Consider the following 19,758-nt stretch of genomic DNA (forward strand, 5'->3'; position numbering starts at 1 on the left):
AAAAAAATTATAATTAAGAATAAAAATACAAAAAAGAATAAAATACAATAAAATATATATAAAAGGAACTACAATAGAATTTCAGAAATAAAATATTAATTTTCCCCAGCTGAAAATGTTTGTGTATATAAATATATATTGTGTCTAAGTTAATGTGTATGTGTGTGTGTGTGTGTGTGTGTGTGTGTGTGTGTGTATGTGTGTGTAATTAATGTTTTTCACAATTGGTCCAATTTTGTATTTATCAGACATAAACTAGCAAGACTGAAAATGAATTTAAGATTGATTCATCTTTCAGATGGACAAAAAAACATCTAATTCATGTCACAATAAATTTACACTTAAAATGTATTTTTGCTGCACAATAAATAACCTTTTTTTTATTAGTGTACCAAACCCCCCAAAAATATATAATTATATTTTATTTTATTCCACATTCATTTAAATAAATGTCAAATAACCGTGAATCTTTGTGTCTGTGTGTGGGGGGTGAATGGGTGTGTGAGTGAGTGTGTGGGTGTGTGTATGTGTTTGTGTGTATTAATGACAGCTGTTCCAGTTCATCAGCAGTGTTCTTAAAATATAAAATATAAATATAAATATTTAATAAAATATTTATTTAATTAAAATAATATATATATATGATAATGCAATAAAAGTGACAAGTTTCATGGTTATAACACAAAACAACAAAAATATATCAGGGGGTTAAATCAAGCTCATAGTTTTATAATAATAATAATAATAATAATAATAATAATAATAATATTATTATTATTATTATTATTATTATTTCTTCTCAGTATTGTATTTGAATTTGCCAAATTCCTTTGATACTACAATAAAGAAATTAGTGAATTGTAATCATAAATGGTTTTAACATATAATATAAATATAATAATAATATTAGGAAGAAAAAGAAGAAGATGATAAAGAATATAATATAATAAGTTGAATGGAGGTGGATTGCTGTTGTAAAAGAAGGCGAAGGTCCTGCAAATATGAGAGTCACAATTCAAAACATGAAAACAAACCACACACACACACACACACACACACACACACACACACACACACACACACACACACACACTTAGCTTTTTGGACAAAAATACAGTGCTTTATATCATATACTCTCTTTTCTTTTCCTTTTTTTCTCTTTTGCTATTTGTGCTTCATACCAGCTGCGCTCACAACACACTCACACACACACAAACACACACACACACACACACACACACACACACACATGTACTAGCTTTATGACTGTTGAACTGAGTGCCTCTTCAGTGTGGAGCTTCACCATGAATAACACACTGAAAGATCTTAGTCTGAGTAGCGTGTAAACCTGTATTTACCGTGTAAAAGAATGTTGGTTATGAGGTAAACGTGCAATAGATATGAGATACATGCAAAATAAACATTAGGCGACTATGCATAAAAAAATGTGCAGCATGTGTGAGGTAATTACAAGGCAAACATATGGTAAATATGAGGTAAATGAGTAGCACTTAAGTCTGTATTTACAATAAGATAACTGTGAGGTAAAAGTGAGGTAAATGCAAGCAAGTGTGAGGTAAATGTAAGGAAATTATGAGGTAAATCATAGCTTGTAGTCCATAATTACAACAATGTACCTGTGAGGTAAACATTTGGTAAATAGGAGGTAAATATACAAAAATTGCGGTAAAAGCGAGGTAAAAGTGAGCTAAATGTAAGGGGAATATCAGGTAAATGAGTAGTGTGTAGTCTGTAATTAAAGAACGGTAACTGTGATGTAAACGGTAGATAACTATAAAGAAATAGTGAGGTAAATGTGAGGTAAATGTGAGGTAAATGTAAGGCTAATTTGAGGTAAATGTGTTTTTTTCTTGTCCGTAATTAGAACAAGGTACCTGTGAGGTAAATATGAGATGAATATATGGTTACCATGAGGTCAATGTAAGGCTAATATAAAGTTAATGCGATGCATGTGCATGGGGAGTATGAGGTAAATTCGAGATATATTCCATACGAGGTAAACGTGAGATAAATGCAAGACAGTTACAAGGTAAATACGAGATCATAAAGAGAAACATACGAGGGAAAGACAAAGCAATTTTCTTTTCTTTTTCTCTCAGTTCCCCAGGTTGTGAAGACGTGTGCAGAGTTTATTGAGAAGCATGGCATCGTCGATGGAATCTACAGACTCTCAGGAATCACCTCCAACATCCAGCGCCTCAGGTCAGAGGTCATGGTTTAGGCTACAAGTCACTGAATCTTGTGCTAATATTTAACGTTGTGCTCCGCTAATCAGCATTCGTTCTGTCATTCACCGATTTTAGGAGGTTATGGGAAGTTAGCTTTCACTTAACAGATTAGCTTTAGTTGCTAGCCATTGCTCATTATGCTAATTTATTTTGATGCTAGCTTTTTTCCAATAACTGTATTAGCTTTGTTTTGACACAAGGTTCAACTCAGCATGTTAACACTTATTGGTTATTCTCTTACTCAGAAATTAATGTGTGTGTGTGTGTGTGTGTATGTGTGTGTGTGTGTAGGCAGGAGTTCAGCTCAGAGCAGTGTCCTGATCTCACTAAGGAAGTGTATCTGCAGGACATCCACTGTGTTGGCTCCTTGTGTAAGCTGTATTTCAGGGAGCTTCCAAATCCACTGCTTACCTACGAACTCTATCAGAAATTCACTGTGAGTCACTACTTCATCTCACGTCACATCACGGCGTGTTACATTAGGCCATGCTGCGTCGTGTCACGTCAGAATTACGCTAATTACAGCTTTCTGTCTTCACTTAGCTCTTAACTAGCGACTGCAATTGCAAAGTTGAAACAATGAATAGCGTAATTAGCATGATTTTGATTCTAAATGTGTTATTTTGATATTTAACATTTTGTATTATTTTTGTCATTAAATGTAGGAATTTGCTGATACTTTTATATGTAACATATTTTTATATATTTTAGAGATTTATATATATATATATATATATATATATATATATATATATATATATATATATATATATATATTATATATTTGGATATATTATATATGTATGTATATCTTTATATAAAATTATATATATATATATATATATATATATATATATATATATATATATAATATATATATATATATATATATATATATATATATATATATATATATATATATGTACATAAAGGATACCCCAGTAGAGCGTGAAACATGGAAGTTTTGTTTTGTTTTGTTTTTACGCAGGACGCCATGTCAGTCCAGGAGGAACATGAGCAGCTCAGGAACATTCAGCGAGTCATCAAAGAACTTCCTGTTCCCCACTTCAGGTACAAACACACCTGTAACTAACACATAGTCAACATACAATCAACACACGGTCAAACCACAATCAATATGCATTCAACATGTAATGAACATGCGAATACACAATCAACATACAAATATACAATAAATTCATAATCAAAACAAAGTCAACACACAATGAACATATAATCAACACACAGTCAACTCAATTAACATATAAATGTACAATTAACACACATCAACATACAATCAACACACATAAACACACAATCAATATGCATACAACATGTAATAGACATACAAATACACAATCAACATACAAATATACAAACAACATATAATCAACACACAATGAAACATACAATCAACATACACATTTAAAATTAATACACAACCAACACACAATTAACGTACAATTAACATATGAATATACAATCAACAAACACATTTACAATCAACACACAACCAGCATCCTTTGCTCCTGCTCTACCTCAGTGTTTCTGTGTATGTAAAATTTCTGATGTTTCCTTTTCCCCCTCATAGAACTCTGGAGTACCTGGCGAAGCACCTTGCTTACCTGGCCACACTTAGCCACCAGACCAACATGCACACACGTAACCTGGCCCTGGTGTGGGCTCCGAACCTACTCCGGTCAGACAACAACCACACTCATTACTGCTTAAATTTAATTCAATTTATGATATTTATAGAAATGATAAAAGTAAAAAAAAATAAAAATTCTGTTCTTTATCATTTTAATTGCGTATATAATAATAATAACTAATTATAATTTAGGCATGCAAACATATTAAACATTTTAAAATAAAACATTTATAAATATTTATAGTTAACAATATTTTATTAATTCTATACTGTATAAATTCTATTATATAAAGTATAAAGTATAATTCTATTATTCATTATTTTTCTATTATATATACAGTTACTTTTTAGTATAGTTTTTAATAAATATTTGACATTTATTATGGAAATATATAATAAATATAAAATGTAATCCTTACCATTAATTGTAAATAATCTTTTATTATATTTAATAATTATAACTATATACCCATCTTACTAGTTCATATGATCATTTAAGCACATAATAATACTAGACAAAGTATTATTTTGAGCTTTAAACAGACCACATATGCTGAAATAATGCATTTAAAGTATTTAAATCATTTTTTTAAAATCTATATATATTTAAAATAAATTTAGCATTTCAAATGTAATTTCGATAAAAATATAATAGAATACATTATTCTTTATTTCTAATGTCATTATTACATATAGAGCCTTCTTTTTATTTTATTTTATTTATTCTTTATTACTTCACGTTATTTATTATTTGTGTATTTGCTCCTGTATATTTTATATGATATTGTGTGATATGAATCAGGTGCAGTGAGATGTAAGGAGTAAGTGTGTAACACACGTGATGTTTGCAGCTCGAAGGAGATTGAGGTATCAGCGTGTAACGGTGATGAGGCCTTTCTGGAAGTTCGGGTTCAGCAGTCGGTGGTGGAGTTCATCCTGAAGCACACGGAGCAGATCTTTAACCCTGGAGCCGAGCTCCCAAAACCTCTGAAAGAAGGTTGTTTTAGTATTTGAACAATTTTTTCATTTGTTTATTCACTTAAGAAATGTATTATAAAACAAACCCATCAGTTTAATGAATGTCAAATCAGGATACAAGAATAACTCCTTGAGGTCTCAGATCCTCGAAGCCTCTGAGTCGGACCTGCTGACTTGCTGACTCATTTAGTCGCTGCTGCTGCTGCTGCTGCTGCTGCTGCTGCTGCTGCTGCTGCTGCTGCTGCTGCTGTGATTGTGGCGTTTCTAAAATATAGGGCTCTTATGGGAGGAGATTGAAAAAAACAATGAAATTAAACTCCGAGCCAAAAATACAACACAAAAACACTGGGCTGAGTTCCAGCAGGAGCACAAACAGGTAGCAACCAAGTCCGAGACCTGGAAATGTAATTCATCATGAACCAGGCCACACCTAATCAAATACACTGACATATACTACACAGTTACAACAATACTACTTCTACTACTGCTACTAATAATAATAATAATAATAATACTGCTGCAATACTAATTCTAACAATACAGCTACTACGAATATAATAATACTGATGCTACTGTTACTACTCCAACTCCTGCTACTACTAATTCCAATACTACTAGTATTAATAATAATCATATTACTACTACTAATACTTCTAATACTAATATCACTATTACAAATACTTCTACTAATAATTATACCAATACTCCTACCTGTACTAAAATTACTATTACTACTACTACAAATACTACTATGTACAGGCAGAAAGAACAATAAAACTTATATATACACAATACATTCAAGTGCTTAAGAGATATCCGGAGTCATTGTGTTGTGAGTTATTGATTTGTTTAATAAAGTCGCCCGAGTGGGGTTCATCACTCACAACACTTATTACTGTTTAAAACTAAAAAGCATGAGTTATTTTATTACTGCAATCTTTAATACACATTCCCACTGCTGTGCTAAATCCTAGAACTGAGTTCCGTATCCTGCGCAGTGTTCCGCTCTACAATCCTGTTATATCATCATCATCATTATTACTGTTACATTACTGTTTTTCTTTTATTACACCGCTCTGAATGATGATGTTTATTGAGTAGAAATTACAGTCTGTATAAAATAAGCTGAAGAACACTTCACTCTGACTGTCTATGTGTATGTGTGTGTGTGTGTGTGTGTGTGTGTGTGTGTGTGTGTGTGTGTGTGTGTGTGTGTGTGTGTAGGTGCAGCTGTGATGTGTGTGGAGAAGTACGCTACGCTGCCGGCAGTAAGTCAGTGTCCTCCCATGAAGCTGATGAGTCTGGAGGAAGCTCAGGCTCGATCTCTCGCTCCCAATCACCCAGCGAGAACTGAGCGACTCCGAGAGAACAGCCTTCCTGACACCAGCACCGCCGCCATGTACCACACCGTCATAGAGTTTAGTGAGAGCAAGTACGCCTTACACACACACACTCACACACACACACACACACACACACACACACACACACACACACACACACACTCACACACACACACACACAGGGTTTGGGGTGCCTGGTGGTCCAGATCCTATCCTAGCAGCATTGTAGAAAACACCCCGAAAGTCTTTTTTTTTTTCTTAGAGAACTGAAGGTTGAAGATGAAAATCTTTTTTATGTGAAAAACTGGGGGCCTTTTACACAATGGATAGTTCTAAAGGCCTCACCCCCAACCCCACGCAAGTTTTTTTCATAGTGAGCTCTAATGAACCTTTTTTCTTCACAAAGCCCTTTAAATGTTTATAGTGATCATCAAATGGTCCATCTTGTGTACGATCCTTTCAATTGTCCCCAATTTTTTGTAGTTTTTTAACTTCACATGTCCCCACTTTTTATAGTAACCTTTAAATGTCCACACTTCTTTTAAACAGTCTTTTAAATTGTCCCTTCTTTTTTATATTGACTGTCAAATGTCCCCACTTTTTTATAGTCCTTTTACATTGTCCGTTGTTATTTTTGAACTAAAATGTCCCATTTTGTTTATAATGGCCTTCGAAAGTAATTATTTAGTTTACAGAACTTTAAATTTCCCCACTTTTTTTATAGTGATCTTTAAAATGTCCCCTCTTTTTTAATAGTCCTTTAAATTGTCCCTAATTTTTTGTGACCTTCAGATGTCCCCATTTTTATAGTGAGGTTTTAATGTCCCTACTTTTTTAGTCCTTTGAATTGTCTCATTTTTAAATTGACCTTCAGATGTCTTTACTTTTATAGTGACCTTCAAATGACCCTACTTTTTATAGTGATTGTCACATGTCTCCACTTTTTTGCACAGAGCTATTTGAAGTCCCCACTTTTTAATGACCTTCAAATACCCCCTCTTTTTTATAGTTCTTTCAAATGTGCCCACTATTTATCCAGCCCTTTAAATATCCACATTTTTATAGTAACCTTGAAATGTCCCCACTTCTTTTACAAAGACTTTTTAATTTGTCCCCACTTTTTATATTGACATTAAAATTTCCCACTTTTTATAATGACCTTGAATATCCACACTTTTATAGTGACCTTTGAATGTCCTCACCTTTTTCAATAGCATTTTCAATTGTCCCACTTGTTTGTATTGACGTTTTAATGTCCACATTTTATTATAGTGATATTCAAGTGACCCAACATTTTTATAATGACCTTTAAATGCCCATACTTTCTATAGAGACCTTTAAATGTCCCCACATTTTAATAGTGACCTTCAATGTCCCCATTTTTTTATAGTGACCTTCAAATGTCCCCACATTTTTGTAGTGACATTTAAATGTCCACACTTTATTATAGTGGCCTTTAAATTACCCAACTTTTATCTATAATGACCTTCAAATGTATTTATTTAGTTTAGAAATACCTATAAATGACTTTTTTAGTGACCTTCAAATGTACTCACCTTTTTCAATAACCTTTTCAATTGTCCCACTTGTTTATATCGAAATTTTAATGTCCACACTTTATTATAGTGATGTTCAAATTACCCAACTTTTTTTATAGTGACCTTCAAATGACCATACCTTCTATATAGACCTTCATATGTCCCCACATTTTTATAGTGACCTTCAATGTCCCCATATTTTTATAGTGACCTTCAAATGTCCCTAATTTTATAGTGACATTTAAATGTCCACACTTTATTATAGTGGTCTTTCAATTTTTTCCAGCTTTTTTTTATTTTTTATAATGACTTTCCAATGTCCATACTTTCTAAAGATACCTTTAAATGTCCCCACATTTTTTATAGTGACCTTCAAATGTCCCCACAGTTTTATAGAGACCTTAAAATGTCCCCACAGTTTTATAGAGACCTTAAAATGTCCCCACATTTTTTTATGGCAGAGCATTTACCACACACACACACACACACACACACACACACACATACACACACACACACACACACACAGACACACACACACACACACACAAACGCACGCACGCACGCACGCACACACACACACACACACACACACACACACACACACACACACACACACACATACCTAAACAAACTGGCTCCACTTCTGTTCACTATAAGTGCATAAATAAATCGGCTTTCAATGTCAACGTTATTTTAAACCTTTTGTTACACCCACCCACGCACACACACACACACACACACACTTTCAGTTCTACATGCCACAAAGGTCACTATGTAGGTGTAAAATTACTGACTGTGGCTCATTTTGTTGCTCTGCACCCTATTGTATTGGCACCCTCTTTACCCTGACAGTTAATGGAAAGACAGTGGTGTTTATTGCTTATATATATATATATATATATATATATATATATATATATATATATATATATATATATATATATATATATATATACATTTCACACACACCAAAATCTCAAGATGTTTAATATGTTAATGTTCAAAAGGCACAAAGTAGTTTGTGAAACAATGAAACAATTTACAAATAAAATATATACATATATCCAGCTTAAGAACTGTAAACTGCTGAACAAAGACTGGATTTGAATAGAAGATTGTTGGACTGTGTTGGAATTTTCTTTTAATACTCCAGAACAAACCTACAGAAAACAAGTATTTTTCCAGTTTCTTTGTGGATGCATGAAAAGAAAATCAAATAGAAACTTAAACAGAAAAAGACTGGATTTTTAATTATTTATTTATTTTTTATTATTTGCTTATACAGCAGAATTTAACACAAAATCTTCTTACATTTGTTACTGAAAACCTCACAATGTTTCCCGACATTCACACACCAGGTATTCTGATTTCGAGGATGATGATATTCTTTTGTTTGACATTCTAACATCATATTAAGGCGAATTTCTATTCTGACTAACCTGTTTGATCTTTCAGCTACAGTATCTGGCCCCTCATTTTGCCGCGTTCTTCTGGATGCATAAAGTCTTAATAAGTTAAAATCACCTTTTTTTGTTGTTATCTTTTCCTTTAATTTTCTTTTCCGTCCACGAAGATAATAGTTTTTCCGTAGTTTTGTTCTGGAGTATTACAAAAATAAAATCATATTCTCTCAAATAAAAATCAAATGGCCAGAAGGTACACAGAACAATTGTTCCAGATTTTTTGTACAATTTAGATTTACAATTGAATTCTAAAGTGATCATTACTCCAAGCTGTTTCTTAATGTTTCCATTGTACTTTGACTATTTTCAGTCTTCTGCTTGACTTCTTTCTGGGTTTAGTAAGAGAGAAATGGCTGCCTGACTGAGGTTTCTTTCTTCCCAACCTGTGTGGAGAAATGGCTTGTGATAGATAAACGATTTGGCATTTTTTTTACACCTCAGTGCAGTTCAGTGTCTCTGTCGGCCCACCAGAACAGACAAGAACAGAACACAAGTCTCGGAGTGTTTGACACACAGGCTTTTGACGCCTAGGTTGTCTTTTTCCGGAGGTGTAATGACGTGTTCGTCTCCACAACAGGAGGAAATTCTCCGGAAAGTCGAAGAAGTGGAAGTCCATCTTCAGCCTGGGTCGATCCGTCGCTGATGGCAAAGGGAAGCTGAGTCGCAACGGGAGCGTGTTCATGAGAGCACAGAACGTCTCGGGTATGCTGTGTGTGTTTGTGTCTCTGTGTGTGTGTGTGTGTGTGTGTGTGTGTGTGTGTGTGTTGTGTAAAAGTGACAGGAATTTTAAGGGAAATAAAAAAACGCAGAGAAAAATGTCTTGTCATGTCTTCTCTGGGAGTTCCTCTCCGCTGTCGCCTCGGGGTTTGTTCCAAATATACACCCGGATTTCCGTAAAGCTGCCGTCTTTAAAATAAAATGAATTTGCAAATAAAATGGAAAGAAAAAGAAAACCGAGGCTGCTAATACTCGTTTTAGCTTAAATGCTCATGTTCATGTTTATAGACTTCACAAGATACACACTTTATGACCAAAGGTTTGTGGACACCTGACCATTAGCTTTTTGAAGATCCAATTCCACATTAATTCCCCATTATAATAAGCTCCACTCTTCTGGGAAGATCTTCCACTAGATTTTGTGGAGATTCATTAGGTTACAAGATACTGGTGATACTGATGGAGGTGTGGTGAGGAGGCCTGGGGTGCAGTCAGCGTTCACATTCATCCTGTTCAATAGGGTTGAAGCTCTATAGCAGGAGATCTTCCACTCCAACCCATGTAAAGCAGATCTTCATGGAGCTGGTTTTGTCATGGTGGAACAGGTTTTGATGTCCTAGTTCAAGCTATGGCATCCAGAGACGTCCTACACAATTGTGTGCCTTCAACTTTATACTAACAGTTTGTTGAAGAACTGCATATGGCTGGGGGTTCCAATACTTTTGACCGTATATGAGGTATATATCTAGCGTTAAAGCTGAAGGTTGAGCTGTAATGGAGCGCATGATTGAATTTTGTCCCTGATATCTAATTAATACCCGAAGATGAAGCGTTCAGGTTTCAATACCCATGTGGTGTGAGTGTGAATTACTGAGAAAACCTGATCCTAAATGTCTATGAGGAAAGGCGTGATATGTAACGTAAGGCTAATGTATTTCAGACGCTAAATGCATCTGATTATCGGACTACTCCTAATCCGATCTGTGCGCTTCAATTCATTTCATTACACTTTCTGTGCAGATCTTATAGCCTTCAAAAAAAAAAAACGTATGGAAGGGAAGAGAAACGTGTTCACCAGTATTTGTCAAAAGGAACAAATGAATTAAACTAACACAATTTTTACAAATAAAAAAGAAATCTGTCCGAGCTTTAGCATGCATGCAGACAGAGAGCTTTCTTATGTTACAGTGAGCTCATGTGAGTATTACTGCAAAAAAAAAGAACACACACTCTGAGCTAGGATATGGTTTATGGCAAGAAAATGAAGAGTAAATATAAGTTATATGGTCATATGAATTTTATATATGAACACTAGACACTTTGTAATGTCTCAATGGTTGAGCTATTTGAGCAATAATAAAAAATGGTGGTGGTGGGGAGGGGGGGGGGGGGACACCTACACTACCCAAAGAAGTAAAGACAATGAAGAAAATGAAGAATTGCTTTTGAGCGTTTATCCTTTTCAAACGATCTGATGTTTTCGCACGACCTGTATTACCCTTCGCTTTTTTCCCCTTTATTTCAGCTTCAAGAGAGAATTTGACTTTCATTACTTAATGTTAATGTCGTCAAAAAAAAAAATAAATAAATAAAAAAGTCTAATAAGATGTGCGGTCACACGCCATTATCGAATTCATAATGTGTAATTTCACACAGCTTTAAACAGATGTGCTTTTGAAACATAAAATGGAGATTTCTTTTCCTTTTTCTCTTCTTTCCTTCTGCAGAAAAGCCTGGGATTCGTCCATCCAAGAGCATGGATTCCCTCTGTTCTCTGCCAACAGGTGGCGCTACAACACAACACCATCAGCGCTTAATAACATGCACCCTGACACACACACACACACACACACACACACACACACACTCTTCACCGTGTATATGTTTAAATACTGGATTGTGTACAAGTGGGGGGAAAAAACGTTAAGTGTGAGGTGTACTGTTAGTGTTTGTACGTGTGAAGTGGTACAGAAACAATCAGCGGAGCATCAGGTGTTCTGTGAAAAGCCTCGTTTACACACATCACACCTGGGCTCTGATCAGCATTGTCAACTATTCTGAACAGTTCCGCATTTTTTAATTGTACAGTACCAAGAGTTTTGACCGTACACATTTCTAAGTTGTTGTTCAATTGCAAAATTGTAACCCAGTGATTCTTGTCCCATTTAGATGATGATAAAGTCGTATCAGCCAGAGGAAAAAACGGATTCTTCGCCCCTGTTGTGAAATCCAGAACCCTGGGTTCGGATATCAACTACGATCCTAACGAACAGGATCCCGATTGGGAATTTGACTTGCCCAAATCTGGCAACACCGGGAACGGTCTGACCGCCAAAATGTCCCCAGGGACTCCAAATGCATCTTTGTCGTCTTCTCCGTCGTCTGCTTCATCTCAGTTACAGCGTTCTTTTCCCGAGCAGCTCAAGGTGTTTAAAGGGGACGAATCGTCCACGTGCCGGCCCGCATCCCCGAAAAACCGCCGGATGTTGTATTCCGGGACGTCGCACAACGGCTCGTCACAAAGGCCGTCCTTTCCGGGCAGCTTGTTTCCCTTGGAATCGTCGCCGAGGCATCAACGCAAGGCACTGAACATCTCGGAGCCGTTTGCGGTGTCCGTCCCGTTGCGCGTCTCGGCGGTCATCAGCTGTAACAGCACCCCCTGCAGGGTGGCAGGAAAAGATCGTGAACGCGGTTTGGGAAGCTTGGGAAGCGCCAGTTTTAGAGAGCCACACCCCAGCAACAGTGGGAGCTTTGATTTCCGAGACAGGGAGAGACTATTTGGGGGCAGAGAGAACCCGCTCGGCAACAGCGCCGGATACGGTATCTATAGCAACAGCAGCTCCGTCCCCACAGAGGAGAGTCAAATGAATGAGAGGAGCACCAGGGTGGTCCCCTCCGAAACAGCAGCACTGAGTAAGATAAAATATGTGTGTGTGTGTGTGTGTGTGTGTGTGTGTGTGTGTGTGTGTGTGCATGTGTGTGTGTGCATGTGGTGTGTCTGTGCATGCAAATGTGCACACGAACATTCCAGATTTACAGATAATAAATATCATCTAATGAGCTGCTTTTGAATGTTAATAAAACATTTGTTGGAAGCATTCAGAGTCAAAAAACTAAAAACCTTCCCCATATCATCAAGAAAAGCACGTAAATCTCTTTTTCTTCTCTCTTCTGCATTCACTCTTCCAGGCATTAAGGTGGAGGTGAAGCCTGGTGTAGAAATGTCACAGAACGTAATGGCACCTCAATCAAAAGTGACTGAAAACCACAAAGAAACGCCTCAGTCCTCCGGGACAGAACTGGATGCTTCACCAGCGCAGCTCAGCGAGGAGCTGAAAAAAACGGACCGACTGGTAAGAGTGATAATGATAACATCATGTCGTTATTACTATTCAGGAGTCTACTAGTCCTCAGGTCCTAATTTTCCTTGGCTTAAGTCAGGGTGAAATTTTGCTGCCTCCAATTTACACTTCAGTTCCTCGTCTATTTTAAGACGATAATGGTGTTAAAATCAGCCTGTTTTAATTTGTTTTCTGTGATACTTGACTTTTTTTTTTTTTTATATATTAATTTACATAACTATCAGGGGGTGGATGAGTGAATCCTGGACCCCCAGTTGGAGATTGTTCCTCTCTAAGCCACAACTCACGAACCAACGCATTGAGCCCTGATCGCCACAAAACCAAACCCAGCACACATGCAAACGACTGCACAATCACACCTCCATTTTGAGAATTTCTTATTTTCCTTTCTCCACCCAACCTCCCTGCAGCAGTCTGTCTAAATCCAGCTCTTTAACAAGCTCCGGTTCCTGGGCCAGCAGAGACCACGCGCCGAGTCTCCTTTACCCTGTTTCAATTCGCAGTTCAGGGTCAGGGTTAAAATAGGACTTGTTAAGAAAAATTTATGTTTTTTTATCTCTGGATTTATCCCCACCTTATCTCCAGGTAACTGACCTCTCTCACATGACATTCCCAGCTATATTCCCTTTTTTTCACCTTATTAGGATTAGGATCCTGTTCAATTCACCCCAGTGGGCGTGGTCAATAATCTGTCCTGTATTAATAATTCTATTATCAATCGAATTAGGGATGTATTAAAAGGTCTAGATTAGTATTAAATCCTGATGTCGACTAATCCTACCACTTTTTTGTTGTCTCGTACAGGAAGTAGGATCGAAAGATCCAAAGCTGCACTATGATCACAAGCTCAGGATCACAGAGTCCGAAATCAACTCTCCGAAAGACCAACTGAAAACCAGCGGCTCAATGAGCAAAATCGCTGGACACGATGGTGCTTTAAATTTCACTGCTCAGGCTAAAAGAAGAAGCAGTTTACCAACTCACCCGTTGTCTTCAAAGGGACACTTCAAAGACATTCTAAAAGGTCTCTTGGTGGACCGTTCAGGTGCTACGCTTTTTAAAACGACGTCGAAGCTTTCAGCTTCTGAAAATGACTGGAATTACCTGGATGCCGAGAAAAACGATCACAAGAGCTTGGATTCATTTGAGTCGTTGGACATTATGGCAAACAAGCTGAAGCTTTCGCCTTTCCTTCAGTTGAAGGAGACCGATATTCTCCAAGATGCTGATCCCTGGCCTTTGGTTTATTCACCAGAAGATCCTTCAGCCAAGGAAAGCAATGATGCAATTGCTTATGGTTCTAGTCTTGATAGCAAACCTGTTTTGATTGCAGAGCAGGATGGAAACTTACCAAAGTACAATGATGACAAGAAAAATGACAAGAAGGAAACTAGCAGTATGAGTGTTAATTTAACAACCAAAGTAAAGGTAAACATTGAAAGGCTTTCAAAATGCTTGGATGAAAGGCGCCTCACTCTAGAAATCCCGAGTCAAGATGATGACGATATCTGGGGGAGTCATTTGGCAGGACTGGATCAAGTGGAGCCCTGGGAAGACTTGAGCACTACCAAGCAGTGGGTCACAAGCCCACTCCACTCAACCAAACTGGAGGATCTTTTCTCTCTGTTTAATACACCGGCGCCAGCTTCAGGAGCTGAAATCAGAACATCGACTGAGTTGAGCATCCATCACTTGCAAGAAGACAAAAAGGAGGTAGATGTGAGAGAACCTCCATCAGAGAAATTAGAAGAAAATTCACCCATTAATCGTGAACCTCTCGATCCAGTGAAAAAGGCAGATGAATTGACTTGTGAAACTATAACTGAGCTCTTACTTGGTGACAACTTTGAAGATCCTGGAGAAAACACAGAGACTAAACAGGACTTTTCACAGGCTGCACAACCCAAGACTCCCATCTACCAGGAGGAGACTACCAGAATCCCAAAGAGAAACAGTGGACCTCCAAAATCTTCAAAGTCTTCTGTCTTTTCCCAAAGATTTCACCGGCAGGTATCGCATGAGCCCTGTATTGCTGAGAAGAACGAGGAAAACATTGCTCCAAAACACAGACCATACTCCCTTAACTTGGATTTGGGAAACCGGTGCATCAGGGACATCTCAAATCAGCAGAACCTTGATCTTGTTGATCATTTCTCTTGGCAGAGGGGGGCAATAACCCCTTCTGGAACAAAGTATGAAGGGTTGTCTTTGGAACTGGAGATGTTCCTGAGGGACCGTCACGCACCCATGCGACGCAACTCGGCACCGGTTAGCGTGTCCTCAGTGCGCACTGCTTTCATGATCAAAACCTGTCAAGCCAAAGCCGTGCCTGTTATACCTCCAAAACTCCAGTACAGCCACACACCACATCCAGTTCATCCAGAGAAATGCAGCCACGAGCAGGACACAGCAGAAAGTAGACCTGAGAAGATTAAATTAGAGAAGGCCGATTCTTTACCTCCTCTCCTGATGGTAAAAGATTCCAAAGAAGAAAGAGAAAACTGCAAACCAGGCACAAGGATCCAAAGACAGGCGTCTGTGGAAAAACCGTCAGAGATGTCCAAGGCAGCGCCTGCTCCTGAGTTTCCCATCCTAAGGAGGAAACGGTCTGCCAATGGAGACTTCTTCGTGGATCGTCCCAGACCTGAAAGATCTGCCTTACTTCAAAGGTCTTCCTTCAGGAATCGTCCAAGGCCTCAGAGCCTGATTCTCTTCAGTCCTCCATTTCCTATCATGGACTATCATCCAGCGGGGGACGATGGAAAACACGTCCTGTCACCCATTAAGAGTCCTGCTGAAACATCTCCTCTTGACGTCCTTACCAAGGAGCTCGCAGAGAACCTTAAAACTCCAGATGAGGTCACCTTACGAAACAAGATGACTTTGCCCAAGAGCGGACAGAGATTGGAAACTTCTACGAGCTGCTTCTACCAGCCCCAGAGGAGGTCGATGATTTTTGACAACAGGAGCAGTCGGCAGATCGAGTGAGCCATCGGTCAGACCCGTAAACCTTCACGTCATCTCTAGACGGAAGAGTGTCTGAATGTAACAAGTTCCCTTATTCTTTTTTGCTGACCAAAAATTGGCATCTAACAAGGTGCCTTTAACTTCTAAAGGTGACAAATGTAGAACTTTCATCGTCGTTGTTGTTGTTGGTGTAAAATTCTGCTGCTAAACGACTTTGAAGATAAACAGAATGCTTTTTTTTTTTTTTGTGAAGTAGCATTTTAGTGCTAACTGCTGTACATTTCTGGCTCGCATGGTCTCGGAATGGTGAAGATGGTGATGAAGATGAAGGTGAGCTCCACTGAATTTACAACGAAGCCTTACCTGGATCGAGTAACCAAATAATTCAGGGGATTTTTTTGTTTGTTTGTTTGTTTGTTTATTTGTTTGTTTGTCCTGGTCAGATTTCTAAATAGTATTAAATATCCTGCAATGTGTTTATTTCATTCTTCCTTCCGTACCCATTTCTTTATGGGGATTATTATTATGGGATGGGAGCCATAGGTCAGATACGCAGTGTTACTCAGCGATGGTGCAATTAAAGGGTCAAAGCACAAACTTACAACCGTGAGGTCTGGATTCGATCCATAATTGTTCTTTTATATATTTGTTTTTGTTCATCATCTTCTACTTCAGCTGGTGTCTTCATCTCCGAATATATTATCGAATTCTAGAGTCCTAAATGGGCTTGTCATTATGGTGCAATGTCAAGGACAAGTGAAGGACACATCAATGCTTGCTAAAACCTTTTCATGGAGGTTACATAACCAAGAAAAGATCATGGTGTCATTGTTTGGATGTTTTTTATTTTTATTTTAAAGAAATACATAATGGAGCACAGGAATCGATATGATGACGTTGCCATGACGACTGTCAACACTGTGTTTATTGTTACCCTATATTGTGCGATTATAATATAATATCGGGTCGTGACACGACGTCACGTGAAGCCATTTAAATCGGAATATCTATGTGCAAATAATGTCATTGTACAAAAAGAAGCCTGGAATTTTATGGTGTATTTATTTATGTGGTTTGTGTCTCATGACGTGGACTTTGTGACGGTGTTGTGGATATCACTGTTGTTCCAAACCATAAAAGTTTTATAGTTGTGTGAAGGACACACGTTTATCTTATGACGACGTATAAAAATACGATTTCTCGCCTTGTTTTGGTGATTAGTTGGTTGGTATCTGAAGGTAGAGGTTCAGTTTGAGAGAAACAAGAAAGATGGAACGCTGAAGAATGTGAAGGTTCTGATACTGGTTGGAACACGTGCTCGGACGCTGTGATTCGTTTGTACTCCAGCGAGATCTAAACACTTTCCTGTGTTTCGGCTTCGCAGAACATAATCGTGTTTGTAAGGTTAGTCTCTGATTTTTATAATCATCAAATGAAGATACATTATTTGGCCAAAAGTATTAAGACACCACCCTTTTCCACCCATATGTGCTTCACCCACAAAGTTAAACACACAATTGTATCGGATATCTTTAGACATGGGAGCATGAAATTTCTCCTTCACTTTAACTAGGAGACCCAAACCTGTTCCAGCATGACAATGCCCCTGTGCACAAAGCCAGCTCCATGAAGATCTTCTTTACATGGCTTGGAGTGAAAGATCTCCTGCTATAGAGCTCCAACTCTATTGAACACCTGTAGGATAATTGTGAACGCTGACTGCACCCAGGAACCTCCTCACCTCCTCATCTACATCACCTGACTTTACTAACACACATGTAGCTGAATGAATCTCGGCAAAATCTAGAGGAACATCTTACCAGAAGAATTGAGGTTATCATGACAGCAAATGGCAACTAAATGGAAGAAAATGGAAATGTTAGCTTAGTGGTTTAAAGCATTCAACTTTGGATCGGAAGGTTGTGAGTTCAAATCCCCGCCACACCAAGCTGAGAATCCTGGGCCCCTGAGAAAGGCCCTTAACCCAGTATCTGCTGCTTTATGAATTAGCCAAATGTAAGTTGCTCTGGATAAGAGTGTCTGACAAATGCCATAAATATAAATATGGGATGATCAGAAAGCACACACCAAACTTTTGGCCATATAGTGTAGAACATCTGCCTTGTTAATTGTTGCTCATAAAAATGTCCGAGTTCCTGACTGGGAAATTCCGAGTGGAATGAATGCGCAGTCACACTTTTCTAGGCGTCTGTTCTGTACAATGGATCACAGTGTACCGATTGTTTGAGTGTGTTTTGTTGGGAAAAGATGGTGTGTGAGTGTGTGTGTGTGTGTGTGAGTGTGTGTGTGTGTGTGTGTGTGTGTGTGTGTGTGTGTGTGTGTGTGTGTATACACTCGGCTACATTGGAGTTTATGGAATTAGGAGTACAAGCTATTGAGCGAGAAATCCAAAATCGGAGTTTTAGGAAAATGCTGCCAGCGATCCGGGATGTTTCGGAGGAAGGGATGAAGCACAACTGTACACTCTGTACTGTTCTGTGTGAGATGAGGAGAAAGGAATTTTATGTTGTCAGAAACTGTAACCAAAGAAAACTAACTGTGTAAAAAATGTTTATTGCATAAACTGAATTTATTTTATAAATATATACACATCCACTGTAAACATCACAATAAATATACTTCATATTTACTGTAGTAATTGTGGTTATTTTGTGGAATATAAGTTGCATTAGTCACATGGAAGTGTGATAATAAACGTTTCTGTATTATGAGATAAAAATGCAGATAAACAGGTTGACCTGGAGGTCACTTCTATCATGCTTTACAAGATTAACGTACGGCCCAAAAACCACTGTTGCTATGGGAGACTGTGGGGAGGTGTTTATTTTTTTGTGAATGGCCTGCAGTTGTATTATTTTTTATATATCATGAGTCTCTTGTTCTCGTGATCTAAACCCCTACAGCACTGCTGAATTCCACTGGGAAGGATTTGTGTTGATTAATTCTCTAGAACAGCGGCTCTGACAGTAGCACATCGTTTCCGTGGTTACAAGTCGCTAACGGGGGCCTCGTACAGCACGCGCTCCGCTGAGGAACCGATTCAAAAACGTGGTGTTGATTACGGTGATGTTTTCTGTAACGTACAGCTTTAGTGGAAGGAGCCTCCGGGGTCAGAGAGCTGTAGAGCTGTAACTCGGGTTTTTTTCCTCAGGACAGAGGAATTTACACTCCTATTTGGGTTCTTTGAAGCAGGAAGGACTGCGATTCCTGTTCTCTCATCAACTTCGAGAGAGAGGGAGAGAGAGAGAGAGAGAGAGAGAGAGGGGTGAGAAGCAAAAAGAGAGAGACAGAGACAATAAGAGTGAGAGAGAGAGAGAGGGATAGAATGAGACAGAGAGGGAGAGACAGACAGTAAGAGAGAGATAGCAACAATGAGACTAAGAGAGAGACAATAAGGCAGTCAGAAAAAGACAGATTTACAGAGAGAGACAGAGAGAAAAGAGACAGAGACAAAAGAGAAAGATTG

The 19,758-nt window shown here is 37.9% G+C and overlaps 1 protein-coding gene across 2 annotated transcripts in view; it reads left to right on the forward strand.

Annotated features, from left to right (window-relative positions):
• arhgap31 (Rho GTPase activating protein 31) overlaps window positions 1–17,903 on the forward strand; it is a 29,098-nt gene extending 11,195 nt beyond the window's left edge. The window contains exons 2-13 of one of the 2 annotated variants that reach the window (XR_006924312.1): window positions 2,121–2,223; window positions 2,541–2,685; window positions 3,238–3,320; window positions 3,841–3,948; window positions 4,752–4,897; window positions 6,103–6,310; window positions 9,803–9,927; window positions 11,670–11,726; window positions 12,112–12,855; window positions 13,132–13,295; window positions 14,109–17,675; window positions 17,845–17,903. Coding sequence is in view for 1 of the 2 variants with exons in the window: in XM_046838635.1 (XP_046694591.1) it covers window positions 2,121–2,223; window positions 2,541–2,685; window positions 3,238–3,320; window positions 3,841–3,948; window positions 4,752–4,897; window positions 6,103–6,310; window positions 9,803–9,927; window positions 11,670–11,726; window positions 12,112–12,855; window positions 13,132–13,295; window positions 14,109–16,292 (4,067 nt within the window). In the remaining variant the exon portion in view is untranslated. The other variant, XM_046838635.1, reaches the window with a different exon arrangement.
• Window positions 17,904–19,758: the final 1,855 nt, after the last annotated feature.

The sequence above is a fragment of the Silurus meridionalis genome, chromosome 25 (assembly GCF_014805685.1).
Source record: "Silurus meridionalis isolate SWU-2019-XX chromosome 25, ASM1480568v1, whole genome shotgun sequence".
Taxonomy (NCBI): domain Eukaryota; kingdom Metazoa; phylum Chordata; class Actinopteri; order Siluriformes; family Siluridae; genus Silurus; species Silurus meridionalis.